The sequence below is a fragment of the Anolis sagrei genome, chromosome 1 (assembly GCF_037176765.1).
Source record: "Anolis sagrei isolate rAnoSag1 chromosome 1, rAnoSag1.mat, whole genome shotgun sequence".
Taxonomy (NCBI): Eukaryota; Metazoa; Chordata; class Lepidosauria; order Squamata; family Dactyloidae; genus Anolis; species Anolis sagrei.
Genome location: NC_090021.1, coordinates 30,735,214 through 30,761,569, shown reverse-complemented (window position 1 = coordinate 30,761,569; position 26,356 = coordinate 30,735,214). Strand labels below are relative to the sequence as shown.

The 26,356-nt window shown below is 39.6% G+C and overlaps 1 protein-coding gene across 1 annotated transcript; it reads right to left on the bottom strand.

Annotated features, from left to right (window-relative positions):
* Positions 1 to 1,805: 1,805 nt before the first annotated feature.
* Positions 1,806 to 26,092, bottom strand: PRPH2 (peripherin 2). Its single transcript, XM_060754356.2, has 3 exons — positions 25,170 to 26,092; positions 15,069 to 15,315; positions 1,806 to 4,064 (listed from the first exon to the last, which is right to left on the bottom strand). Exons 1-3 carry the CDS (start codon positions 25,748 to 25,750, stop codon positions 3,840 to 3,842), a joined length of 1,053 nt encoding a protein of 350 aa, XP_060610339.1. The 5' UTR covers positions 25,751 to 26,092; the 3' UTR covers positions 1,806 to 3,839.
* Between the last annotated feature and the right edge of the window lie 264 nt (positions 26,093 to 26,356).

The window sequence follows — 26,356 nt, the reverse complement described above, 5'->3', positions numbered from 1 at the left end:
ACATGGCCATACAGCTCAAAAAACTCACAGCAACCCAATGATTCCAGCCATGAAAGTCTTCGACAACACATTTTCCAAAATGGTTTTGATGCCTGGGTTAGATGATGGTGAAATCTGTACAAATTTAACATGGCCATATAGCCCGAAAACCTACAATAAACCCAAAAAACAATCATGAGTAAAAGCTACATAATAACTCTAGGGACCCAGTAACACAGATAAATAAAGGAGGCAGGCATTGTATTAAACATAATATATTTAGCATTTTCTTTAAACAAGTACCTTTAAAATACATTTTTTTTGGTAAATATCTACATTTACACTACCAAAATAGCACCTACAAACATAATTAAATGGCATTTACAGTTTCACAAAAATCTCTGTTTGATAGGACAAATAAATATTACCAGTTGCATGGTACAAGCCAGACATGTCAATAGACCCCTAGGAGCTGGAATACCTTATCTTACACAATACTCCATTATTTTTCTGGTTGCCTTGTCTAAGAACGATTTTTCTTTCCTTCTCAGTGGGCAACCTTCACCACTTGGTTTTGTCTCTGTGGCAGTTCAATAAAATGAGACCTTCATAGCTAACTTGTCCTGTTTGTCTTATCCTGCTCGAAGCAACACAACCCAGCGGTTATGACCATATGTGTTCAGAAGGAAGAGAAAACAAATTCTTTCTGAAGAACCAATTCTTCCCATTTCTTGGCTCCAGTTCCTGTGTTCCAACACAAATCTCCTTTCAGAGTCTCTAGATAGGTAAAAGGTAAAGGTTTTCCCGGGACATTAAGTCCAGTCGTGCCCAACTCTGGGTGTTGGTGCTCATCTTCATTCCTAAGCCAAAGAGCTGGCGTTGTCCATAGACACCTCCAAGATCATGTAGCCGGCATGACTGCCTGGAGCGCCGTGACCTTCCAGCTTAAGCGGTACCTATTAATCTACTCACATTTGCATGTTTTTGAACTGCTAGGTTGGCAGAAGCTGGGGCTAACAGCGGGAACTCACCCCAGTGCTCGGATTCGAACATGCGACCTTTCGATAAGCAAGATCAGCAGGTCAGCAGTTTAACCCACTGTGCCACTCGTGTCTCTAGATAGCTGACATTAATGAAGGTTTCCTTGAGTTCAGCTGTGGCAATGTGATTTTGTAAGTGAACCAAAGTATTTCAATATAGCAGAATATGTTACAAGTAGCATACAACATATGTAAAGATGAATATGTTAAAAAATTTAAAAATAACTGTACCACAGGTAACAGGGTCTGTTCCACCACCTATCTGATGCAGTCTGAAACAACTGGAGAGACTGAAGTCTGTCCATGCCTTCTCTACAAGATGCCACGGAAGAGTCTCAGCCACACACTTCTAAGGGTGCAATAAGTTTATGTGTGACATACTAACGTGTGGTACTTTCCATGACTACAAATGCATCATAGAGAGAGCGCTGCACATTGAAATCACCGCAAATGGCAATTCCGATGCCATTCTTAATTGGATTGCTCACCCAACTGCTTGTCCTTTGAAAATGAGGCTCACTGAAACCAAACTAGTTCCCTTTCAGATCAAGGCTTAACCAATATTTTGGTTATTGCCCTTCCATATCTGTAATTGCACAAAAAGTACTGTACACTCCTTTCTAAAACTTGCTTTCCAAGTTGTTTTCTGCTCTGGAGCATTCATTTAGGACCCATGGGGTTATACCAACCTTGCAAACATTTTCTATGCAGATATCAACAAAGGATTATGAAAAAGGTAAGACAATACACTTAATTGACGTGTTCTTTTTATTATATGGGGGGGGGGGGGGGGAACCCTACAGGTCAAGAACCAACAGTAAACTTCCAGAGTCTTTGATAAAGTTCTCATTTGGCTCTCTTCTAGATGTTTAAGATGCCACCAGGTTCTTCTAAACTTGCCTTTCTCTTCCTGTACCTGCTGCCAAAGCCCTTGTATCTCAGCCTCCATATACTGAAGCGACCATTGATATTTCCTTCCTTCTGCCATATGTTTTCTTTAGATTACTAACCTCCATCAACTGCAAGCTGCAGTTTTTCCTTAAGTGTCTATCCTGGCTCCCTACTCCATTTAGCAGCTTTAGTGCCAGAGTTTTATTTCAAAACTCCCTTATTTTCTAGCTGTCTTTGTATTTCCATGTCTACAACTCTATATTCCCAATCTAGAACTCCATATTCCCTATCTAGGAGCAATTATTTGTCTGCCTTCATTTCCCATCTGCATGTACGATGCCACATCTGAATGACAGGTGAATAGAGAAAGTCCCCTTGATAGTTCCTGCCTTCTCCTGCTACAAGGAACCCAAGCAATAACACAGCGGAAGTCTTAAGACCTGTTGTAAGTGAAATATACCTCTAGCCTTAGAGGGACTCATACACCAGTTCAATATAAGGCATCTTCATTTGCAAGCTATGCATCAAAACATTTTCCCTTCCCTTAATCCTTATGCAAGTACTCCCTCAATAACATGTTTCATCCTCTGCTTCTTTGAGCATCTCTAGCTTACCTTTCCGTTTCCATAATATCACAGACTCACTGTTGCTGTCGAGCAAGTTACCAGTAAGTCTTTTTTTGAAAAGTACTGTTCAAAAGCATCTAGGATTCTGCTTAAGCCAGCTAAATGCTTAATAGGAGGTGTTTGGAAAAGGCTTACAGCCAAATACGCATAGTTATGTACATAGAAGTAAATATAAAATCTCAGCTTCATATAGACCCAAGGTTACATTTTCCCACACTTCATTCCAGTTTGTAAAATGAAAGGACATTTGTTATGATTGTCGCTTTCACAACAAGACATTTATGTTGCGTACATCTTGGACTGGAAAATGCACCAAGTCAATAATGTCTGCTGCAAGGTGAAAAATAGTGTTTTCTACATGACATCCCATATACTGAATTAATGTACAGGCCTTTTATGACAGAGTATTTAATCCTTATCAATATCTTGGAAGAATTCAAAAATCTAAATGTTGATTTGAGATGGCCCTTTCCGTCTGGTAGCCAAGCATTAAGAGTTAGTTGCCATTATTACTTTACCAGACAGAGGTTAGTTTTAATTTCACAGTTATTATAGCACATCTGGCAAACCAGATACAGGAATAGCTACCATAATTATTGGGTAGGACAGCACCCAAGCAGCTGGCGGCATCTTAGGCTATAGCTTATCTTGACGTCCAAATGAATTTAATCTTGCTTTTATAAAATCACAATTTTGTGTTCAGTGCATAAAAGTTGACTATAATCATACTCTTCTTGTACTGTACAATGCTGTATCAAACATGACAGAAAATTGCCCTTCAGTAACAACTTTAAACCTCTGATTTTATCCAAATGATCTTTCAAACTGTACATCTTTCTATATATCTTTTATCTGGCTTGACATCTCAAAATATATTTTGTTCTACTAATATATCTATTTAAAAGTATATTAAAATTTTCAAGTATCTCATAAACTTTAGTACAAAAATAATTTACCTTTAAACTTCCCCATTTAGATTCCAATGACAAGAGACAAAAATAAAGGATAACATCCTCCAGTTTTTTACCCTTATTTGAGATGCAAATATAACAAGCCTAATAGCTTGATGTTATTTGCTTCAAGAAATATCATGTTATAGCCATTTCCCATAAATGTTACTGGCTATCTCATGCTCCTACCATAAGGTTGCTTTTATTATCCCAATGTGAACTATACTATATTGGCCATATGTACAAAAGTGAGTGTTTGGTGTATACAAATGTATAGCTGTGATGGCTTATGACTTTTAAAAAGTGGATATTCACACATCTCAGTCTTTGAACAGTCTTATGAGACAAGATACTCAACTGACGGTTGTGACTGCTTGGGTTTTTGCTCCTTCACCTTCTGCACTTGCATCCACTTGATTCAATTTACCCATACTTTTCAAATTTTCCAAGGTGCTTTTGAAAGTGTCTTTCAGGCTCTTCTCCAGGACCCACCCTTCACTCTCACATTCTGGATCTTCTGGGTTGGTGATGCTCTCCAGGGAGGTATGCAGCAGCCGCAAGCCTATCATGATCGACAGCTAGGGAGGATAAAGAATAGAGCCCAGGTCAATCTGATAAAGTGCAGATTCATACACTCCAGCATTTCATGGATGAAAACTCTGACACATCCATCCAAACAAGGGCAGAATGTGGTCAAGATGGCAAAAATTATTAATCCAAGATAATCCAATTCGCATTGGCCATATTTTCAGCACACAGAGACATTTCTTTGCACCAAGATATGCCACCATGTACACATTTTGACCAGGGACTGTTAGGACAAGTGTAACATACCATGGTACTTCCAGAATAACAGAACAAAGATTTTTTTGTTTTTTTTGGGTCGTGTCAGGAGCGACTTGAGAAACTGCAAATCGCTTCTGATGTGAGAGAACTGGCCATCTGCAAAGATGTTGCCCAAGGGCACCTGGATGTTTTGATGTTTTACCATCTTTGTTGGAGGATTCTCTCATGTCCCCACATGAGGAGCTGGAGCTGATAGAGGGAGCTCATCCGCACTCTCCCCGGATTTGAACCTGTGACCTGTCAGTCTTCAGTCCTGCCCTTTCCTTTTCCTTCTCAGGCACTTAAGCGGGGTCTTTTGAAGATAGTTTAAGCACCTGAGGGGGAAAAGGAAGGTGTCTGAGGTTGTTAGGAATTGTGGTAGTTGAAGTCCAAAACACCTGGTGGGATGAAGTTTGCTCACGCCTATTATCAACTATAGCAAAGTTTTGATTCTGTATATAACAAATTTATGGATCATTTAGAAGAAATAAATATGCTGCAACCTTTGATTGATCTAGTGTATTATTTATACTTTGGACATTTAGGGAAAAATATGGGGACGCAAAATAGTTTCTCATTAGCAAGTGGGTCAGTCAAGACTCATTCTGTTATTCCATCTATGTAATGTATGTGTAGAACATATCCCATGGAAGTTGGGATTAGACATGGAGGAAGGAAGTGTTAAAATTGGAGGAAGGAACATCAATATTTAAGAAAGTCACATGATGTCTTATTATTAGCAGAAAATAGCAAAGGCCTGGAATGACTACTAACAAAAGTCAAGTAGGAACGTTGAAAAGGAATCCTCATCAAACTTAACGCCTTAAAAGTGGATGATGATAACACTGAAATAATTATAGAAGTTTATATCTGGGCTTAGCCTTTAATCAAAAAGGAGATCATAGTGAAAAAATCAGAAAAAGACTTAAACATGCATCTATTCTGTAGAATCAATGCAGTTTGATAGCACTAACTAGCAATTCTAACATGCCATTGAATCTAATGTACAGCTCGCTTTTGGCTAGGTAATTTTGCCAAAAAATATGAGTATTAGATTTGAGTAAATATGGCAAGTGAAGTATTTCGTTCAACGCCTCTGTCCATTTCTATTTAGCTTTGCTTCCTCCCTCTCCGTCTGCCCGCTGCACCACATTTTTAAGGGCTTGGCAGAAGCTATTAATGAGTGATTTTGGAACAAAATGATGCAGCTAAGGAATCTCATGCCTTACCGCACTGAAATATCTTTCAATAGTCACCTGAGAACTAAATCTCACTGAATGCAATGAGACCTACTCCATCTAGAGAGAGACAGGACTGCTTCAACGATGTCTAATGAGATTGTTTTTCTTAGATAACAAGAGCAGGTAGTCATGAGGTTTATTTGCTTGGCCACAGATAGGCCACTTGCCAGCGTGGCTTTAACAATCAAGAATTTAACAGCACCTTGGCTCCTTCAATTCTTTTCTGAATCATTGTTTTGATTCAGGAAGATGAACACATGCAAGCATCATTTCATTTCATTAGCCTAACAGTGCAAGATTAAGAGATGTAAATAAACCAATCCTTATGTAAGGTGGATGCAGAGAAAATTATTTCAAATTGAAGATACTAAAAATTAAACTTGCAATCAAACTTAAACTTGACAAACAATGCTTTCTGATTATTAGCAGAGAATGCCCCCAGACAGTAACAAGCCACACCTAAAAACTGTCAGACCAAATACTAATCAAGATGGCAAACTGAAACATTCACACCTAGCTCCAACAGACAAGAGTTCTTTCTCCCGCCCTGGACTTTCCACAGATATATAAACCCAATTTTCCTAGTTTCCAACAGACCTCACAACCTCTGAGGATGCCGATGAAACATCAGGAGAGAATGCTTCTAGAACATGGCTGCACAGCCCGAAAAACCTACAACAACCCAGTGATTCTGGCCATGAAAGCCTTTGACAATACAATACCTCCACACATATGTATGCACAAAGGCACCTATCAGGACTTTGTCATCATCTAAGTTACAAGAGCCTCCATAGATGGAAAAGTGCGTAGTGCATTGTGTCTCACAGCAGTTACAAGTCATTGGGAGCTAAATGTGACTGAAAACTCATCCTCAACCTTTCACACCAGAGTCCAAGCAAAAGTGATATTCACCCTGAATTCCTGTCAGAGGGGGATGAGCAACAAAACCAAAGGCATATATATCTCAGTTAACAAAACACCTGATAACCAGTGGTTCTCAACCTGTGTGTTCCCAAGTGTTTTGGCCTACAACCGGGGACCCACAGGTTGAGAACCATTGATTTAGATACTCTTAATAAGTTATTATGGAGCTGCTCTTTACTTTGCTTGTTGTAGGAAGGCACACAGAGCCGCAGTAGGATTACTGCAGTGGAATTTCATCCATTCTCCACCTCAATGCTTCATTGCATTGTTTACTGCCATCTTGGACCGGAAGTCTATTTCTTCAGCTTTTTTTGATTCTCTTCCTAATGGTGAATAACTACAACTCCCAGAAATGCTAGCCAGTTTACCAGCTGTTAGGATTTCTGGGAGTTGAAGGCCAAAACATCTGGGGACCCACAGATTGAGAACCACTGATCTAAACCATGGAAGAGGAGGGAGGAGTATGAGAGAGAAGATAGGCCTGCCTTCCCATTTTATAAAATAATAACTCTATAGTGCTGATCATCAAAATGGGAATTACAAAAATAATGGAGGATAAGAAAAGAGGGAAAATCCTGGAAGCAGTTTTAGAAGAAGCTTTCAAGTGATATCTAGCAAGTTCAACAAGTTTTGTTTACTTCTGCAAAATTTGCTTGATACCTATGAAGAAGCTTCAAGAGCTGGGTATGTTTAGCCTTCAGAAAGGTGGCTGAGAGGAGACATGATGACCATGTTTAAATATCTGAAAGGATGTCATAAGGAAGAGGGAGCAGGCCTGTTTTCTGTTGCCCTGGAGACTAGGACCTGGAGCAATGGGTTCAAATTACAGGAAAGGAGATTCCACCTGAGCGTAAGAGCTGAACTCTCTGTCTCGGAGTGTGGTGGAAGCTCCTTCTTTGTATGCTTTTAAATAAAGGCTAGATGGTGCTTTGATTGTGCTTTTCCTTTATGGCAGGGGGTTGGACTAGATGGCCCATGTGACTCTCCCAATTCTGTTGGTCTATGATTCCACCTGGGTGTTTGATTTCACATGTGCATGTTGTTAACTGTGACTAAAATGTTTGCTAGAACCTGTCAAACTACTGTTCTGTTGGAGTGTTGTGTGGTTTCCAGGCTGTATGGCCGTGTTCTAGCAACATTTTCTCCTTACGTTTCGCCTGCACCTGTGGCTGGCATCTTCATTTCCTTTAAAGATGTCAGCCATAGATGCAGGCAAAACATCAGGAAAAATGCTACTAAAAAACAACCATACAGCCGGGAAACCACACAAAACCCCTGTGATTCAGACCTTGAAAGCTTTCAACAATACATTATTCTTCTATTGTTGGCATAAAATAAAAATTAAAAGTCCAAGTGTATGCTGATCTTTTTGAAGGGCCTGGTGAACTCCATTTTGACAATAGCTGACATCTCCCCATGGACTTTGCTTGCTAAGGTCTGTCATTTGTGTTATGTTAGAAACACTATAATTGCAATATTATGTGCCTAGGGCCAACAACCCAGATGTTATGGCTACACACAATGCCAGACCTTGAGAAACATCCTCATCTACAGACAAGCTCTGGCTATATTCTGTGCTGGACACATAGACTTCAGATAAGGATTACCATATAAGCATTAGAGATAGTGCTCATGCACTCTTTGTCTTTTTCTTTACAGCTCTGAAGTGCTATAAAATGCTGATGCTTGAAATAATCTTGATTCATCTTGACCAGTGGTGTGAATAGGTTAGATTGACTGGCGATCTTTGCAGCCCGAAAGACAGTTGCATCTGTCAAGTAGGAAATTTAGGCACCGCTTATGGCAAATTTACGACACCATAAAAATCTCCAGCAAGCTTGCAAAGAATGAGGAAGTAATTCATCAGTGTCAGAAATGGCCGGTGAAACGACAGCTCCCCTGGTGGCCAGAATATCCTCATGAAAAAGCTGGAATGTTAAATAGCCTCTGTGTCTGTCTATATATGTTGTGTGTCTATGGCATTGAATGTTTGCCATGTATATGTACATTGTAATCCGCCCTGAGTCCCCTACGGGGTGAGAAGGGTGGAATATAAATAGGCATACTTCTAATGTTGTTGTCTTGTACTCAACCAGTGAAGCAATAGATTCAAGTGTGGGAGCCCCATGGTCATTCTTGCACTCTAGGGAGGAAGTGGGGACCTCAAACCCACCTCCATCCCTTCAAACACTACTATCCTAAGTAGCACTTGCACCTCTCCAGCATTTCATGCTGAATCTAGGCCACTGAAGACATGTCTTGCAACATAATTGGAGCGCAGCACACAAAAATACCATGACACATTTAAAATGGCTGCTTGCTGCTCTGGGACAGCCATTTTAAGTTCAGCGCGGACTGGATTTCTTTGTGGGGCTGAGCGAACCATGGCCCCATTACACGTCCTAAGCCTCATTGGCCTCTATCTGCCTCCTCTAATTATGTCATCCGCTCTAAAGCTCCCAGCTTTTCACTTAAGACACAAGTGAGCTCTGCATGAGAATGCTGTCGTCGTCCCAAACAGAAATAGCTCTTAGAAGCCGTAGTGATTCTGGGACTTCTTGCAAGGAAAGAACCAAGAACACACATTTTTCCTTAATATCTACCAGATAACTGGAGAGTATGTATTAATGCACTGCCGGACCTTGCTCTCTAATCTCAATTGAACTATAACATGTGTGTTGTCAAAGGCTTTCATGGCCGAAATCACTGAGTTGCTGTGAGTTTTCCGGGCTGTATGGCCATGTTCTAGAGGCATTCTCTTCTAATGTTCCAGAGGACAGAATGTCTCTGGAATATGGCCATACAGCCCGGAAAACTCACAGCAACCCTATAACTTTTGTTCTAGGGGGTCCTCTAAGATGTTTAAAAAATCAGCACTTGGGGGACCCCAATAACACGTGCTACAGCTGAATTTGGAATTTGGAGGAAAGTCCTGCAATGTGTTAAAGCATACATCCCAACTGTCCTGATTTGAGAGGGACAATCCCAATTAATCCTATTTCATGCCATTTTTCAGATGCTTTTAAAATGTCCCAGTTTCCCTCTCCTCTTTCCATCTTCCACCTTCATTCTGAGTTGCCTTCAAATGCCGCAAGTGCGGATTTCAGTGCACCAAAGCAGTTTGCACTCCATCTACTCATCAAGGGAGAGAGGAGTGATGGGAATCCCGCCCTTCCCATAAGGCAAATACAAACTGCTGCAGCCTCTCTTAGCTTGTGTGACTTAATTAGTGGGGAATTGTTGGCCTTCCAGATGATTTTGCCTCAAATTCCCATCAGCCTTAGCCAGCATAGTCAATAATTACACCAGATAGAGGCCTGGGCTTTGAGATTGTTGTAGGAGGCCTTTTCTTGAGCCCCTTCACCCGCAGGGTTGACTCAAGAAAGGACCTTCCCCTTGGTTGTTCTCAGGCTGTTGAGCTCCTTTCCAAGAGGAGATAGGCTGGACCCCTCTCTGTTTTCTTTCCATGAGCAGAAAAGGGCATTTAAAACTCAAAGTATTTTTTGAAAAATGATTGGCTGCTGCAAAACACGCTTTTAATGGGTTGATAGTGTGCTTTATACTGATTTGTTTGAAAGTTGCTTTTAGTTCTATTGTATTTTACTATGGTGCCTCTTTATGTGTCTATTTATATCTGTTCTTTAATTTTGTTGCAAACCACAAAAGTTTGAGTTTTTGAAATATTCTTTCCCTCATACGCACACTGAAGAGGGGGGAGAGAGTACTACATCTATATAAATAAAAATGTAATGTTAGTTCGTGCTACCATCAGAACTCAAAAACCACTGGGGGAATTTACACCAAATTTGGACACAAGACACCTAACAGTCCAATTTATGTCCTCCACTAAAAAAAAATTGATTTTGTCATTTGGGAATTGCCGTTGCTGGGATTTATAGTTTACCTACAATCAAAGAGCATTCTGAACTCCACCAATGATGGAATTGGGCCAAACTTAGCACACAGGGCTCCCATGACCAACAGAAAAAACTGGAAAGGTTTGGTGGACATTGACCTTGAGTTTGGGAATTATAGTTCACCCACATCCAGAGAGCACTGTGGACTCAAACAATGATGGATCTGGACCAAACATGGCACAAATATTCCATATGCCTAAATATGAACACAGATGGAGTTTAAGGGAAATATACCTTGATATTTGGGAGTTGTAGTTGCTGGGATTTATAATTCACTTACAATCAAAGAGCATTCTGAACTCCACCAATGATGGAATTCAACCAAACATGGCATTCAGGACTTCCATGACTAACAGAACACACTGGAAGCGTTTGGTGGGCATTGACCTTGAGTTTGGGAGTTGTAGTTCACCTACATCCAGAGAGCACTGTGGACTCAAACAATGATGGATCTGAACCAAACTTGACACAAAAAATCCATATGCCCAAATATGAACGCAGATGGAGTTTGGAGGAAATAGACCTTGACATTTGGGATTTGTACTTACTGGGATTTATAGTTCACCTACAATCAAAGAGCATTCTGAACTCCACCAATGATGGAATTGAACCAAACATGGCATTCAGGACTTCCATGACCAACAGAACACACTGGAAGGGTTTGGTGGGCATTGACCTTGAGTTTGGGAGTTGTAGTTCACCTACATCCAGAGAGCACTGTGGACTCAAACAGTGATGGATCTGGACCAAACTTGACACAAAAATTCCATATGCCTAAATATGAACACAGATGGAGTTTGGAGGGAATCGACCTTGACATTTGGGATTTGTACTTACTGGGATTTATAGTTCACTACAATTAAAGAGCATTCTGAAACCCACAAACGACAGAAATGAGGCAAACTTCCCACACAGAACCCCCACGACCAAGAGAAAATACTTAAGGCCATCCAGTCCAACTCTCTTCACCAGGGCAAGAAAATGTAATCAGAGCCCTCCTGACAAAGAGCCATCCAGTCATAAGATAGATAGATATGATTCTCTCTCACACACAGATATAGTATCATAGATTTGAAAGGGACCCTTAAAGAAGGACTATGATATGTTGCATATTCCAGAGTAGGCAAACCAGACACTCTCCACATCAACACTGACAAAGAAACAACAAGAAATACTGTATTGTCGAAGGCTTTCATGGCCGGAATCACTCAGTTCTTGTGGGTTTTTTCGGGCTATATGGCCATGTTCTAGAGGCATTTCTCCTGACGTTTCACCTGCATCTATGGCAAGCTTCCTCAGAAAGAAATACTGTTTACTCACAAGCATAAAGGAATTACATATATTAGAAACCAACACTTTCTCATTACTTTATTTTCCAGATCACCAGACTGGGCCACTGCAACGCGTGGCAGGGGGGCAGCTAGTAGGAAATTAAAAAGCAAACCAACAGGATTTTTCATAGGATCTCATCAGATGGGTGGGGGGAAAGCAGGAGGAAATGGAGGGAACTGTCTTAAACCATTCCCTCTCATCTTTCCTCATCTTTAGGGATGGCCATTCACTTCACACGCCTACCACACCTTTCCCAGTCTTCTTCCTGCTTTTCCCCGCATTCTGTAGCTTGGTCTGAAGATGGTTTTTGGGGTATGTTTCCATTTGCTTTGGAAACTGAGCTCCAAACAGAGTCCCACCTAAATTGTAGGAACACATATGGTTCTACTGAAATGTTATACCAATGTTTAGCTTTTTTATTGTTTACTGCCATCACATGCACTTTGACTTATGGTGTCCTCATGAAAGAGAAACCTCCAAGTCACTAGTCATCAACCACCCTTCTCAGGTTTTGCAGACTCAGGATCATATAGCTTCCCTGACTGAGCCCATCCACCTAGAATATGGTCTTCATCTTTGCCTCCTGACATCTACCTTGATAAGCATCATTGCCTTTTCTACTGAGTTGTGTCTTCAAATGATATGTCCAAAGTATGACAATCTCAGTTTAGTCACTTTAGTTTCTAAGGAAAGATCAGACTTAATTTGCTCTATGACCATTTATTTGTCTTTTTAGCAATCCACACTGTCAGTAAAACTCAAGACAAATCCAAATAAGTTAAGAACCATATCTTAACGCCTCTTTTTTTTTTTGCAGCTACTGCTTTAAGATCAGAAATGCCATCCCCCCCCCCCCCCCCCTTAAACTTGGTGTTCTTTTATGCTTTCATTCAAAAGAAGACAGGGCAAATATTATACTTTTGAGACATAAGATACCCAATGTTTCTTATGTATGGGCCAATATTGGTAGAATTCATTCTTTGAAAGCACAAACATCTGGGGACTCACAGGTTGAGAACCACTGTCCTAGGTTCTCCATAAGTCAACAGGCAACTTGAAGACACATTGTTGCTATGCTTTGGAGAGGCCCTTGCGTGCACATACACACACACAACACACACTTTAGCTGCTGTCATGCAAAACTGGCTCAGGTTATCTTACGAATTCAAATTTGTATAAAACAATAACGTTATAATGATAAAAACTGTAAAACATATTATACCCTTAGAATATTATGGAATTGACAAGCAATAGAGATAGAATAAAGAATTACAGTCCCCTCCTCCAAACAGAACTTCTCTTTCTAGTCCAGTAGTTCTCAACCTGTGGGTCCCCAGGTGTTTTGGTCTACAACTCCCAGAAATCCCAGTCAGTTTACCAGCTGTTAGGATTTCTGGGAATTGAAGGCCAAAACATCTGGGGACCCAAAACGGTTGAGAACCACTTCTCTAGTCTATCAGTTGCCAAAGTCCCACCTGTTTTAAAATGTCTTTGTATGCTGGCAGAAATTATAACATGGAGAGGGCTATTCAGCATCTATGGGATGGAATTTCACAGCCTGGGAATTGCCACCAGGAAGGCCATCTTTCACATCCCCGCCAAACTTTCCAGATTTCCCAAAAGCTGCTCCTTAACTATATATGGACAATGATGTTTGCAGTCAGTCCCATTTTCAACTGTTTGTTACTTTTAGGTGACCTCCATTTACAAATAACCTCAAAAGTAAATTCTACATTTACACTGCTAAATAAGTATAGAATTGCAGCTTCACTGGGTTGGGATATCCTTATCTATACCAACAATCTTAGATAGTGGATGTCTGTTCAAAATGGGATCACACCAAAATAAGACAGTAAAATATACTTACTTGAGCTTGTAAACTAAAACGATTTTAAAAATCTGCTCAGCTTTCACATTGTACTGAATATCGAGGATGTTGTTTTGCCTCTTTCACCTTTCAGTACTAAATCTAACTGAGTCCATCCCAAGAGGCTGGAAGCAAAAGTGTAAGGTAGAACTGCAGCATACTCTGAGGAATCTTCAGAAAAGTGTTTCATAAAAAATTCCAGGTGAGGTCTGACTTCCCTCAATCTTGACACTGCACTTCTATTAATGCGGCCTAGAATCGCACTGAAGAAGAATTTAACTGCCAAGCCCTTCCACGTTCAGCTTGTGATCTACTATGACTCCTAGGGCGGTTCCAGACAGGACTTTAATGCATGCCCAATTGGCCTGCATGTGTGGCATTACAGTCCACACATGCCCCAGAAAGCTTGTGCTTTTCTGGGGGAGGGGTTGTGTGTCCAAATGCCCCGATGAACCTTCCAGCAGGGAACTCAGACAAAAGAAACTCCCTCGGAAAAGCCTTTAAAAGAAAAAATAACTTACCTGGCCATCATTTCTCTGCTGTCAGCCCTTTCCTGGTGCATCATTTCTATGCGTCAGGAGAGGGCTGGCAGCAGGGAAATGTCAACCAGGTAATTTATGTTATTCTTTTTAAGGCTTTTTAAAGGGGTTTTGGGAGGGGGTGGGGGCTATCTTGGGTTTTTGGGCTGAGACAGCTGTGTGGATTGCAAGATGCGATCCCCAGGCCCAATCTACAATTGGCCACAGCTGGAAAGACCTCACGTAAAGACTTGCCCCCCCCTTCTCCTGGTACGTCATTTCTACATGCCAAGAGAGGGCCAGAAGCTGTCAAATTACTTCGGTACAAAGTAGGGTGTTCCTGCTTTGTGCTGAAATAATTTGTTTTTACCTGAGGCATCATTTGGATGCCCCACGTAAAAATCCATTAGGGTGCGCATTTTCCACCCTGTGCTGATGCGCCCCTAGATTCCTTTTATATGTGCTGTTTTCAAGTCAGGTGTCATCCCTCCTATATCTGTGCATTTCATTTTTATTGCTAAAGTTAGTACCTGTTGACATTCATTTTGTTAGTTTTGCCCTCGCTCTCTATTCCATTAAGGCCATTTTGGATTCTGATCCTATCATCTGGAGTATTAGCTATCCCTCCCAATTTGGTGTCATCTGCAAACTTGATAAGCAAAACCTTCTATTCCATCTTGAACAACACTGTGGCCAAGGCAGAACTCTGTGGTACCCCACTGGTCACTTCTACCTCATTAAAATATTTGCCATCTTGACCATATGCTAATGTTGTTTGACCATATGTGTCCCAGTTGCCATCTGTGAAAGGCTGGAGGAAATGCAGGAGATGTGTTACAACTCCTTGTTGTGACTCCCCGTTTGTTACTTACAGTTACCCTTCTATGTAGAGGCCAGTTTTTGAAGCAAGATCTAGAAAAATGGGGGGGGGGGGACGACCACCCTGCCAATGTGTTACCTCAAAAAGCCAGACGAAGAGGACAAAGACCCCCATGGAGTTCATGATGCCACCATAGTACTTCAGCAGAGCCTCCCGGCAGCCGCGGTTCCACAGGTTAAGCTCTTCTGTTTGGTAGTCGTAGCTGTAGTGAGCTGAGTTGTTCGAGACCTGATACTGGATGCAGGGTCGTGGAGAGCTTGGATTACAGCAGCTGAAGGGGACACCGTCCACCAAGTATCTGCCATCCACATTGCTTTTAATACGACTGGGGAAGAAGCAAAACACAGTGAGTTACAACTTCATCAAGATTCCATGTACTGAAAAGTTAAATCCATCAGGACAAATGAATGAAGCTAAGAAGTTTTCACACTGCTGGGGTAAAGCACCACACCCTCCAATTGTTGGTTACTTAGCATGGCTTTCATATTTAATGGTGGTTACACTTCACCACAAAGTCATGGTGGAGAAGGTTCAAGACTTTATCTGACAGTGATGAATGGATAGTCTCTCAAGTATTTAACTCTCAGCAACCCTAAGGCAATACAGCCAACAGTAAGGGGTGATGCGGGTTGCAAGCCAGCATCATCTGTAAGGCCACATATCCACAATTCCTTTTGTAACTTGATATATAGCACATCCAGATATAGGATACATCCAGAAAATTCCAGATTTTGTTCCAAACTTCCCAATTTTGCTTTGGAAATGCATACACATGTTGTTTGTCCTAGAATGTTTTCTTTCGGCTCTTGATATGATAAAAGGTGTTTTATACCAGCTCCCCAGATCAGTTTATTTTCACCCAATATAAAATTGAAAAGAACAGGAACAAAATCTGGACTTTTCAATCAATCTGAATGAAGCATTCATTCAGATTGAAGCAATAAATCTGAATGAAGTGGAGGTAGTGGTGGTGGAGGCTCCTTCTTTGGAAGCTTTTAAACAGGCTGGATGGCCATCTGTCGGGAGTGCTTTGAATGCAATTTTCCTGCTTCTTGGCAGGGGGTTGGACTGGATGTCCCATGAGGTCGCTTTCAACTATATGATTCTATGATTCCACCATGTTTCTCACTTTGCATTACACACAGGCATGTCTGCAGGCAGAATGGAGGAAAGATAAAGAGCCATGCAGATGATCATGAAACTTGCTATGTGTTCACTACAGAGCCATTTCAAAACTTTGATCCTTAGGATCTTTGTTTTCATTTATTTATTTATTTGCAACATTCCTACTCCGCCTTTCTCCACCCTTGGAGAGGATTCAAGGCAGCTTACACTTAGGCACTATTTGATGTCTTCAAACAATGACAGCTAAAATAAGCATTTAAATAGAATTATAAAATACATTAAAACATCGAAACATATAAAACAATGCCTTTGCTGTCGACCACATTATCCAAAGTCATAATCTGGGCCATTCCAATAGTCATTGCACATAATTCCATATTTATCTATTGCATGAGATCTTCAAAGACTTGATCAAAAAGCCATGTTTCTACTTTTTTTTTTACAGATGGTCAGGAGGAAAGCGGCTGATCTAATATCCCTGAGGAAGAAATTCCACAGGTGAGGGGCCACCACTGAGAAGGCCCTGTCTCTCGTCCCTGCCAATTGCGCCTGCGAAGGGGGCGGGACTGAGAGTAGGGCTTCCCCACATAATCTTAAGCTCTGGGATGTCACATCCACATGTGACAAAATATGTCTTCTCTAGGCATGTTCTAGCCCCTCCAGCATGAGTCTATACTATCCTTGGGCCAGAAGTCTTTCATTTCAATATGGGTTGCAATTATCCACAGTTACATGCATTCCCATGAAGTTCAGGAATGTATGACCAGTGGATACGGGACATGTTCTGTAGTGAGAAAGATCCCCAGCATCTTTAGCAGGCTCTCTTTTCCCACTTGAGCCCAACTAAATCCTGCCTCTGAAGATTGTTATTGGTGGCCTTATAAGTTGTTCTGAAAACTATAGAATGCTGTGAATCCCCACAGGGAGATAGCATGGGTTATAAATAAATTATTATTATTATTATATTATTATTATTATTATTATTATTACATTAGTTCGTAAAGTATGGCAACCATCGTATGGAATATTTTCCTCTGCATGGGCTGAGAGCCAAAGGCAATGGCTGCTGAAAACAAATTTGTTTAGGCAGGGTTTTTTTTTAATCAGATGATGACCACTCTGTTTTTGAATTACTGTTGAGTGTTTCAAAGTATTTTGAATTTTTAAACATTGTTTGGAGAGTGCTTAGTATTGTATTAGATATGTACACATCAGACATGTAGCAAGCAATATGCAAGTACTATACACACACACACACACACACACACATACAAAGATCAGGGTAACTGTCCCTAGGGGAAGGCAATGACTTAAAATATTACACAAGATTTGACCTGTAATGTAAGCTTTTCTGAGATTTTACCGTAACAAGCAGCATACAAGCACTATAAATACATCAAAAGTAAGTTTGAACATTATATTAGATGTGAACCGCAATGCAGACTGCACTTTGCTGGTATTACAAATACCTACAAAGTCCAATGAAGCTGTCTTTAGAAGGAGGGGATATCTATGACTGTATCACACCTAATAAAAGATATGTTTAGGATGGTCTGACTTAAAATATAGGCTATATGGCACATATGAAACTACTTTGAGGGTTCTGTGAGCTTTGACTGTGGTATATCTTGAAATATTTCAAGGCATGGAGTTTAATTTTTAAAGTTTTACCATAACGATACACATATATTTATGGTAAAACTTTAAACATCTGAAAGGCAAAGACATATCTCCCTCTGAACAAATCTGCTAAGAACACCTGCAATAGGTTTGTCTTAGGATCACCATAGGTCAGAAACAACAATTAAGGGTTACTGTTGTTTTTTTGCCAGATCTGGAGAGAATGTTTGCAGTGGTCTGAATTAATATACAGTTCTTATGTAGGTTTTTGTAGGATATCTTTAATCTAAACAAACACTGACATGATTTTTTAAAATGCTGTACTGTACTATGTTTCCAGTACTGTACATGGATTAATGACTATGTCCAGCAATGATGCTGTACTACCATCTGTAAGTGTGATGCAGTAATAGTCCAGGGAGGCCCTGCTCTCGATCCTAATGGTGTCACAAGTACGTTTGGTGGGGACGAGAGACAGGGCCTTCTCAGTGGTGGCCCCTCGGCTATGGAATGCCCTTCCTAGGGATATTAGATTGGCCCCCTCCCTCTTAACATTCCGGAAAAAAGTCAAGACTTGGCTGTTTGAGCAAGCATTTGAAAATGCAGTCTAATAGACATAGAAACATGGAACAACTGGATGATGAGATTGGACAACGCAAATTAGGAGATGCAAATGATTTATGTTTTTATTGCTTTTGTGATGGTTTTATATTATATATCAATGTTTATGGTGTTTGGGCATTGAATTGTTGCCTCTGTAGATTGCTCTGAGTCGCCTGAGGGCTGAGAAGGGCGGTATACAAATATAGTAAATAAATAAATAAATAATAGATATCACCTCTCTCCAAAGACAGGTGTAGACGCCACATTGAATGAAGACACCCCCCTTTCTATTTCCATATAATAAATGCTGAGGTGTATTGACATGTACTCTCATCATTCCTGGACATCGTCCTGAATCCATGTACAGTACTGAAAACATTCTCCACTCCAGATGTTTCCAGATGTGTCAGATAGCAGCTTCAATCACTGCCAGCTAACCAACATGGCCACTGGCCACATCATCCAACACAGCTGAAGAGTATCAGGTTTGGGAAGGCAGAGGTAGCCCCGCCTTCATCCTGAAAATGAATGGTCACTAATTTTTATATGATAAGCTAGATCAACCTTGTAAGACTACACACAAATACAGTAGTCTGTACTTCTGTATCATGATATATATTGTGCATTTTTTATTTTTGTATCCCAGGATGTGCTACACAATCTTTCACTCTTCCGAAGAGCTGAGATATTTTCAAAGGACTCATTTGCAACCTTATCGTATATTTGGATTTTTACACCTTTATTTTAAATACATATGATCAGCTCTTTATATGGCATTCCATTGAGTAATCGAGGATTTCTCATTCTTCCCAGGAATTGTTGGGACAATAATAAAAATAAACTATGGAGGCTCGTCCCATCTAGCTCACAATTGTCAACACTAATAATAATTATGGTGATTATCATCATCACCACCTGCCCTTTTCCCCAATTTGGGAGTCAAGGAAGTTTACAAGAGATTAAAAACACAGTTAAAATTCACAAAATACAAAAAGTGATGAAACTATCAAAAAGGCTCACTAAAAAACAGTTAAAAGACCAAACCGTTACTAAAACAGCACAAGAAAAATAACAAATATAAAATACATCACAGTGTTTAGATGGAACAGGCTGTATACTCAATCTCCAAAGCCTGTCAAAATAAGAAAAATCTTAACCTATCTGTGGAAACTGAGTAGGGAGGGTGTCAATCTAAACAAACAAAGAAACAGACTTCCTGGAAAGAGAAATCCTGAGCATGGGGCAACTACTGAGAAAGCCCTCTCCAACTTTCCTACCAGATGTACCTGTAAAGGTACTGAGATATAAAGTAGGGCCTCCCCAGTAGATCTCAAAACACAAGCAGTTTCATAAGAGAAAACACAGTCCCTCAAATCAACTGGACTTGTGCCATATAGGGATTTATCAATTGTTTCCAGAATTGAATTGTGCCCAGAAAGGGACCAACAGCCAATGAAACTGTTTCAACAGAGAAGTTGAATTATTCTGGTTCACTTCAGTTAGTAATCTGGATGCAGCTGTTTGGCCCAATAGAGGTTTCCAAACAATCTTCAAAGGCGGACCCATGTAGACCATGTTACAGTAATCCACCCAGGATGTAACGAAGGCACGGCGTCACTCTGGACAGATCATATTTCAAGGAATGAGCACAGCTGACACAGGAGCCTTAATGGTGCAAATACACTTCTAGCCACAGCTGAAACCCAAGCTTCCAAGCTCAGGGTTAAGTCTAGAAGTGCAACCACAGTGGAAATGTAACCTTTCAAATGACCAGGAGTTCTCCATTTATTCAAGACTAAATTTCAGTTTGTTTTCCCTTATTCAATCTATTATGATGAAAAACACCGGTTTAGGAGTGGAACATCTTCCTTGGAACATGAGGGAAAGTATTATTATGATGATGTCTATTTATACCCCACTTTTTCTCTCCACAAGGAGACGCAAAGCGGCTTACATCAAAAGCATTTCAATACAGTTTAAAATCTAAACATATACAAACATTGAGACAGAATTGAATATAAATGGCATGAATGAGATGGAAGCACACATGCTATTTAATAAGCTATACAGTTAAATAGGTTAAATAGGAACCCTCTCGTGTCTGGCACAGATGCTTTCTAGCCCTACCTGGAGATGTGAGGTATTTAATGCTGGTCTCCCCATCTAATTACTAACCAGTCCTGACTCTGGTTTGCTTCCAAAATCAGGCAAGTAATTGAGGGTGGCAATTCACTGTTTTGAAATACACCCACACTTTTAGGCACAGTATAATCTTGTTTTTCCTGTCATGCATTGCCCTGCCTTGCCTGGATTAGGAGCAAGCTTACAAATTTTTAGATAATTCTAGCATGCTTTCCCAACTAGTTATTTATTTGAAAGGGAAGGTCTTCAATTTAAACTAACCATTTTAACAAGTGAACACTTGGCATGACATCAGGGTTCAAAATATCATTATGTATTGTCAAAGGCTTCCATGGCCGGAATCACTGAGTTGTTGTAAGTTTTTCGGGCTGTATGGCCATGTTCCAGAAGCATTATCTCCTGACATTTCACCTACATCTACTGCAGACATCCTCATAGGTTGTGAACTCACAACCACAGAGGTTGTGAATTTCTAACACACCTCACAACCCCTGAGGATGTCTGCCATAGATGCAGGTGAAATGTCAGGAGAGAATGCTTCTGGAACATGGCCATACAGCCCAAAAAACTTATAACAACCTATCATTATGTAAACATGCTTGTCTTTACTATCAAGGCTGTGAAATTTTTCCTTAAACTACCAAATAATTGTTTTAATAACATCCAAAGACAATTGTCAAAAGCCAATCAAAATCACTATTCTTGCGGGTTTTAAAAAAATAAAAATTGATGTATACATGAGTGCAAAATTTCTAGCCTGAATGGAGTTGGCTCTCTGTATACATGTATTGGATACTACATCCACAGATCTCACCATCCACAGCTTGATTTTTTTTTTAAATTCCCAAACAAAAACCTTGATTTTGCCATTTTATATCATGGGCTTTTCACTTCACCACTGTATATAATGGCATTTGAGCATCCAATGATTTTGGTATCTGCAGGATGTCCTGGAACCAAACTCCATTTGGATAACAAGGACTCCGTGTATATTTGACATTATCTTGTCTAGAAAATATACAAAATAAAATTAAATTTAAATACGCAATCCACAATTATGTAAAGAAGCTGTATTGCTGTTTTAATTTTAAAGTCATATAAAAATAATGTGACTTCATCTTATGTAACATTTTTACAACTTTATGTCATATTCTAGTCTAGAGTGACCATTGCTTCTTAAATCGTGAGTTCTGACCCCAAATGTATTTGAAATATTTGTATGCATAGCTCAGTGTTGGAGTTGTGAAAAATTTGGTAACAGTAATCCTAGTGGCTGTTTTAGACATTTATATGTATCTGCTTTTTAATGTTTTTATATTGTAAACACAGGTAGAATATCAGATTCAGTAACCATTTTATAATATAAACAGAATGCTATTCTCATAATTTTCTTAACATTGTCAATTCCACATTTATTTCCCACCTGTATCTATTGATATTTCTCCCCTCCCTCTTTCATTCAAATATTGTTTTTGTTGCTCAATTGAGGTGAGAGTATGGTTCAATTCTTTGTCTTTTCCTTTTCCTTTTCCTCTATCGGTCTTCCCTATCTATCAGTTGTCCCCATTTCATATCCCAGTTCTTCTTGATTTTTCCTGATATGTATTTGGTTCTCCTTTCAAGAATGTAATCTTGGAGCATACAATCTGCTAAATATTCAAACCATATTTTTTACTTCCCAGTTTCTATGTTCTTTCCAGCCCAAGGCCATAGTTCCTTGGGTAGCAACTGTCATATATTTTATATTTTCTGCCCAATCTTTAATGTTTTCATTCTTATCTACTTTCTGTATGAAGAATTCTTTTTTAGTCAACTCCAATGTATGCTCCATTAATTCTTCCATTTCCTTCTTTACCTAGTTATAGAATTTTTGTGCTTTGACACATTCCTACCACATATCCATGTAGGAGCCAATTTCTCCACATAATTTTGTGGTTGATTTAGTTATGTGAGCTAATTTAATTGAGGTTCTATACCATTTGGTTAGCATTTTCCTTTGTGTTTCTATAGTCCTTAGTGCTTGATTTTTTTAAAAAAAATGTAATTGATCAATGTCTGACTCATGACTATTCAGGTCCTATATTTATAAGTATCTGTTAGCAACAATATGCAGTGTTTACACTGGACTCTGCAGAAAATGCTTCAGCTGTAATTCATAAAAAGAAAAATCAGCCTGTTTAGGAAGCCTTGAAAATGCTGATTTATCAACAGTTAATGTTTAATTTTTATATTTATTTTATATATATCCAGAGTCATGTAAACATTTCTCATGTCGAAAGGCGTGGGAAAAGTTTAAGAAGCCCCATTCTAGACCAGTGCTTCTGGAACTGCACTGGAAATTATGATTTCGATGCCCTATTTCTGCCCATTAGCTACAATTCTTTCTCTATTTCATGGAAACTCAACAGTTTAAAAACTACTTGTTTGAGTTTTGACTATTTGAGATTATTGATCTATTTCCGCAGCTTCCCTGTCATCAGCACTGTTTTTAAGAAACAATGTGGAAAGGTTTCTGTTGTTTTTTCTGGAAAAGCATCAGTATTAGTAGCTATGGTTCATGGACTCTTGCCAGTAACAATATCCAAAGAGCTGTGCTATTAATGTCTGTTGGGTTATGATATTTTTTCATTTTTTAAAACAAAAAATTAGATTGCTATCTAATTATTGCATTCAAACTCAGTTTGAAGAGCAAAGTTTGATGTATATTTAGAGAAACAGTTGACACAACAACATATTATCAACTCTTCTCAGAACTGGCATTGCTCCCATTCAACAGGAATTCAAAAGGCAAAACGAAGTTGAAAGATGGTTTCTCATCTTTCATTTTAAACCCCTTATTGGGTTAATCCCAAGTGATGAGTTACATTCCTGGGCTGCAACACTTGGGAGAGCTTTAATTTTCACTAATTCACTAATTATCCTTTCGTAGCTTTCTTAATCTCTGTGTTTCCAGTTTCTCTCAGTACAGGGTAGGGACTTTGCTAATCTCTTGGAAAGCTAAGGGGAGCAATTTTTCTTCTAATTTATTGCAAAGAACAATGACACAAGGAGTTAGGAAGAAAGAAAGCTGTTTCTGGGTTCAGGTATTTGATCAATTTATCTCATCATGGAAATGTAGTGATTTGAACATTGGATTATGACTCTGCAGGCCAGGGTTCAGTTCCTTGCTTGACAATGGAAACCCCTGGGTGATCTTGGGGAAGTCACACACTCTCATTACCAGAAAACCCCATGACAGTGTTGCTTTAGGGTTACCATAACTTAGAATGGACTTGAAGGCACACAACAATTCATCACTTGAGGTAACCCAATAAGAGAACAATGTTGTGCTCTCTGTATTGTCACAATTTATTCAAAAAGACAAGAAAAAGAAGGAAAGTTAGGAATCCCAGCATGCTGTCATATTTTGAAATGCTGTGGCTTGGCAAGGCCAACAAAAACAATACCTTTATAATTGTGAAATAAATAAATGGCTGGAAGGAGCTGCCTGCCCTAGATTTATGAAGCCAACTGAAATAGAAGCTGCATCTTACCAAGTGCACGTACATTTTGTAGAGCCCTCTAATTCCATCTACCCAACCAGCCAAGAATAACCACAGAGTAGCTTAGCAGAGGTCACTATCAATGTCAGGACAGAAATGACCAGGAAGTTCTCCTGCACAACCTTTGTTTGGATGAATGGGAGCTGTGTAAGATCACTCCATTTCAATGGACCAAAATCCAACTTTAGCAATAGACCCCTTGAAATCAGTGGAACTTATCATCACAATTTGATTTTCCATCAGTTTCAATGCACCTGCTCTAGATAAGACCAACACTGGATTTAGCCCTGGGAGCTTTGTGCCGGACAGCTTCCTACTGGATTATGTTCTTATTGTACCTTCTAGTTTAGGAAGAAAGTAGGCTTGGGTGGCCATGTTGACAACAGCAGAACTGGGACACCTAAATAGGTGAACCAAATGCAAAATGGCAGTGACGGACAATATTTTTTTAAAAGTTCTTACTTATTGTAGAGATACTGCTATGGAGTTTCAAAAAACTCTTTGAGAGTGTGAAATGTTATTCTCCCTGGTTAGTGTGATAGATCCCCATAGTAACAACTCAATAATAATCTAGTTTCATTTCTATTTCCCATTCATAGTTGAATTTACCTTTTAAAAATGTGAATGATGCTAGAGAAAACAAAAACAGATGGATGAATAGACTACTTATTTTGGGAGGTTACTTTATTCAGGCATTCAGCTCTGTTTTCTCTGTTTTTATAGAAAGGAGGAAGACTTTCTGAATAAGGAACTTGTAATGCAATCTTTCTTTTTTCTAGTCCTATATAAATAGACCTCTTATTTTTCTGAATGCCTGAATAAACAACTTCTGCAGGAGAATCAATTCATCTATTTGTTTTTTTGTTTTCTCTGGGATCATTCAATTGTTAAAAATGTTACTGTGGATGGCAACACCCTTAAAGAAGGAAGCCACAGACACCCTGAGTTGGGAGATCTGAGTAGGGCTGTTGATACAGAGCGATCTGGAGGTTTTACTTACGCAGGGTTGCCGTAAGCCAAAAACAACAAAGATAAGAGGCACAAAATGGGTATACCTAGTAGTGCTATGCATGATATTGATGACTGGTAACAGCTATTCAATTGTAAACACAGAAGAGTACAAATTGCATTCTAACAAAGTACTTACTCTTTCACTTCCTTGGAGCTAAAGTCCAAGTATCTGTTGCTGATCCACTGAATCTCAAACCAGTCCCTGAAACCATTGTTTCCACAGCATTTGAACTCCATCTGGAGCAAATCAATTGTTTTCTTCATGAAGCACCTTCCTGGAGTATCTGTATCACGATAGAATTTCATCCCGTTCTTTAGCCCTTGCGCTAGTGTACTCTCCAGAGAACCCCTCATCAGAAAACAAAAAAGAGCAACAAAAAAGGTGAAGATGATAAAAAGTGAGCATGACAATAGATAAACTTTCACGAGAGGCTTCCACTTCACAAATTTAGCAGGATCCAGAGAATCATAGCATATCTTGCCTGCAAACGCATTGAACGCACAGGCTAGTATACCCACCAATATCAAGGAATTGGGCACAAAGTGGCTTTCTGAGTTGTCCATCACATCACTTCGCTTCCTGAGCTCAATTTTCAGGAACAGTCCCATCGAGAAAACAACGATCCCTGCAAACACTGAAAACCAATTCATGAGCCATAGTCCTTGTGCTAGTTTTACCCTTTTCTTCTGGTTGAACTTGACTTTCAACAGCGCCATCTTAGAAATGCTGAATGTATTGAGCCTCCGCAAAAATTAATCCTTTTTTGGTAAAGGGAACAACTGCAAAAGATGATCTGCCACCATTCAGGCCTTGGAGAGTCCAAATAAGGTTGCTCTAGTCAAGCCATTGTTTGACATTTCCATCTTGTCAAGCCAGAAGTTGAAGAGATGTGGGCAAAATTAACAAGTTTTCCGCAAGTGGAAAAAAAATATTATTGGCAAATGGCATGTGCTACTATTTCTGGTGGTCCCTTCTACGCAAAGGAATAACAGCTTCAAAGTTGCAAATGATTAAAGCTGGATCTACAATACGTCATCCTAATACTAATCAGTGTAATCCACTTTAGAGAAATCTCTGCCAGCAGCAGATGAGCAGTGGAAATAATCCCTCATTTTACTATTTAGTGGGTTTGGGCCTTCACGTGATGCATTACAGTGCATTACAAATGAAAACCAAGGTATAAAAAGATGCCCCACCTCAGGTTCTTTTTGACAGGAAATGCTGGTTAAAAAGTGCATCAGACGCAGTTACTTTACACATTGCTCCAAGTCATTAAAACCATATTGCTGCTTATCCTGTGTCAATCACCTTGAATGACACCC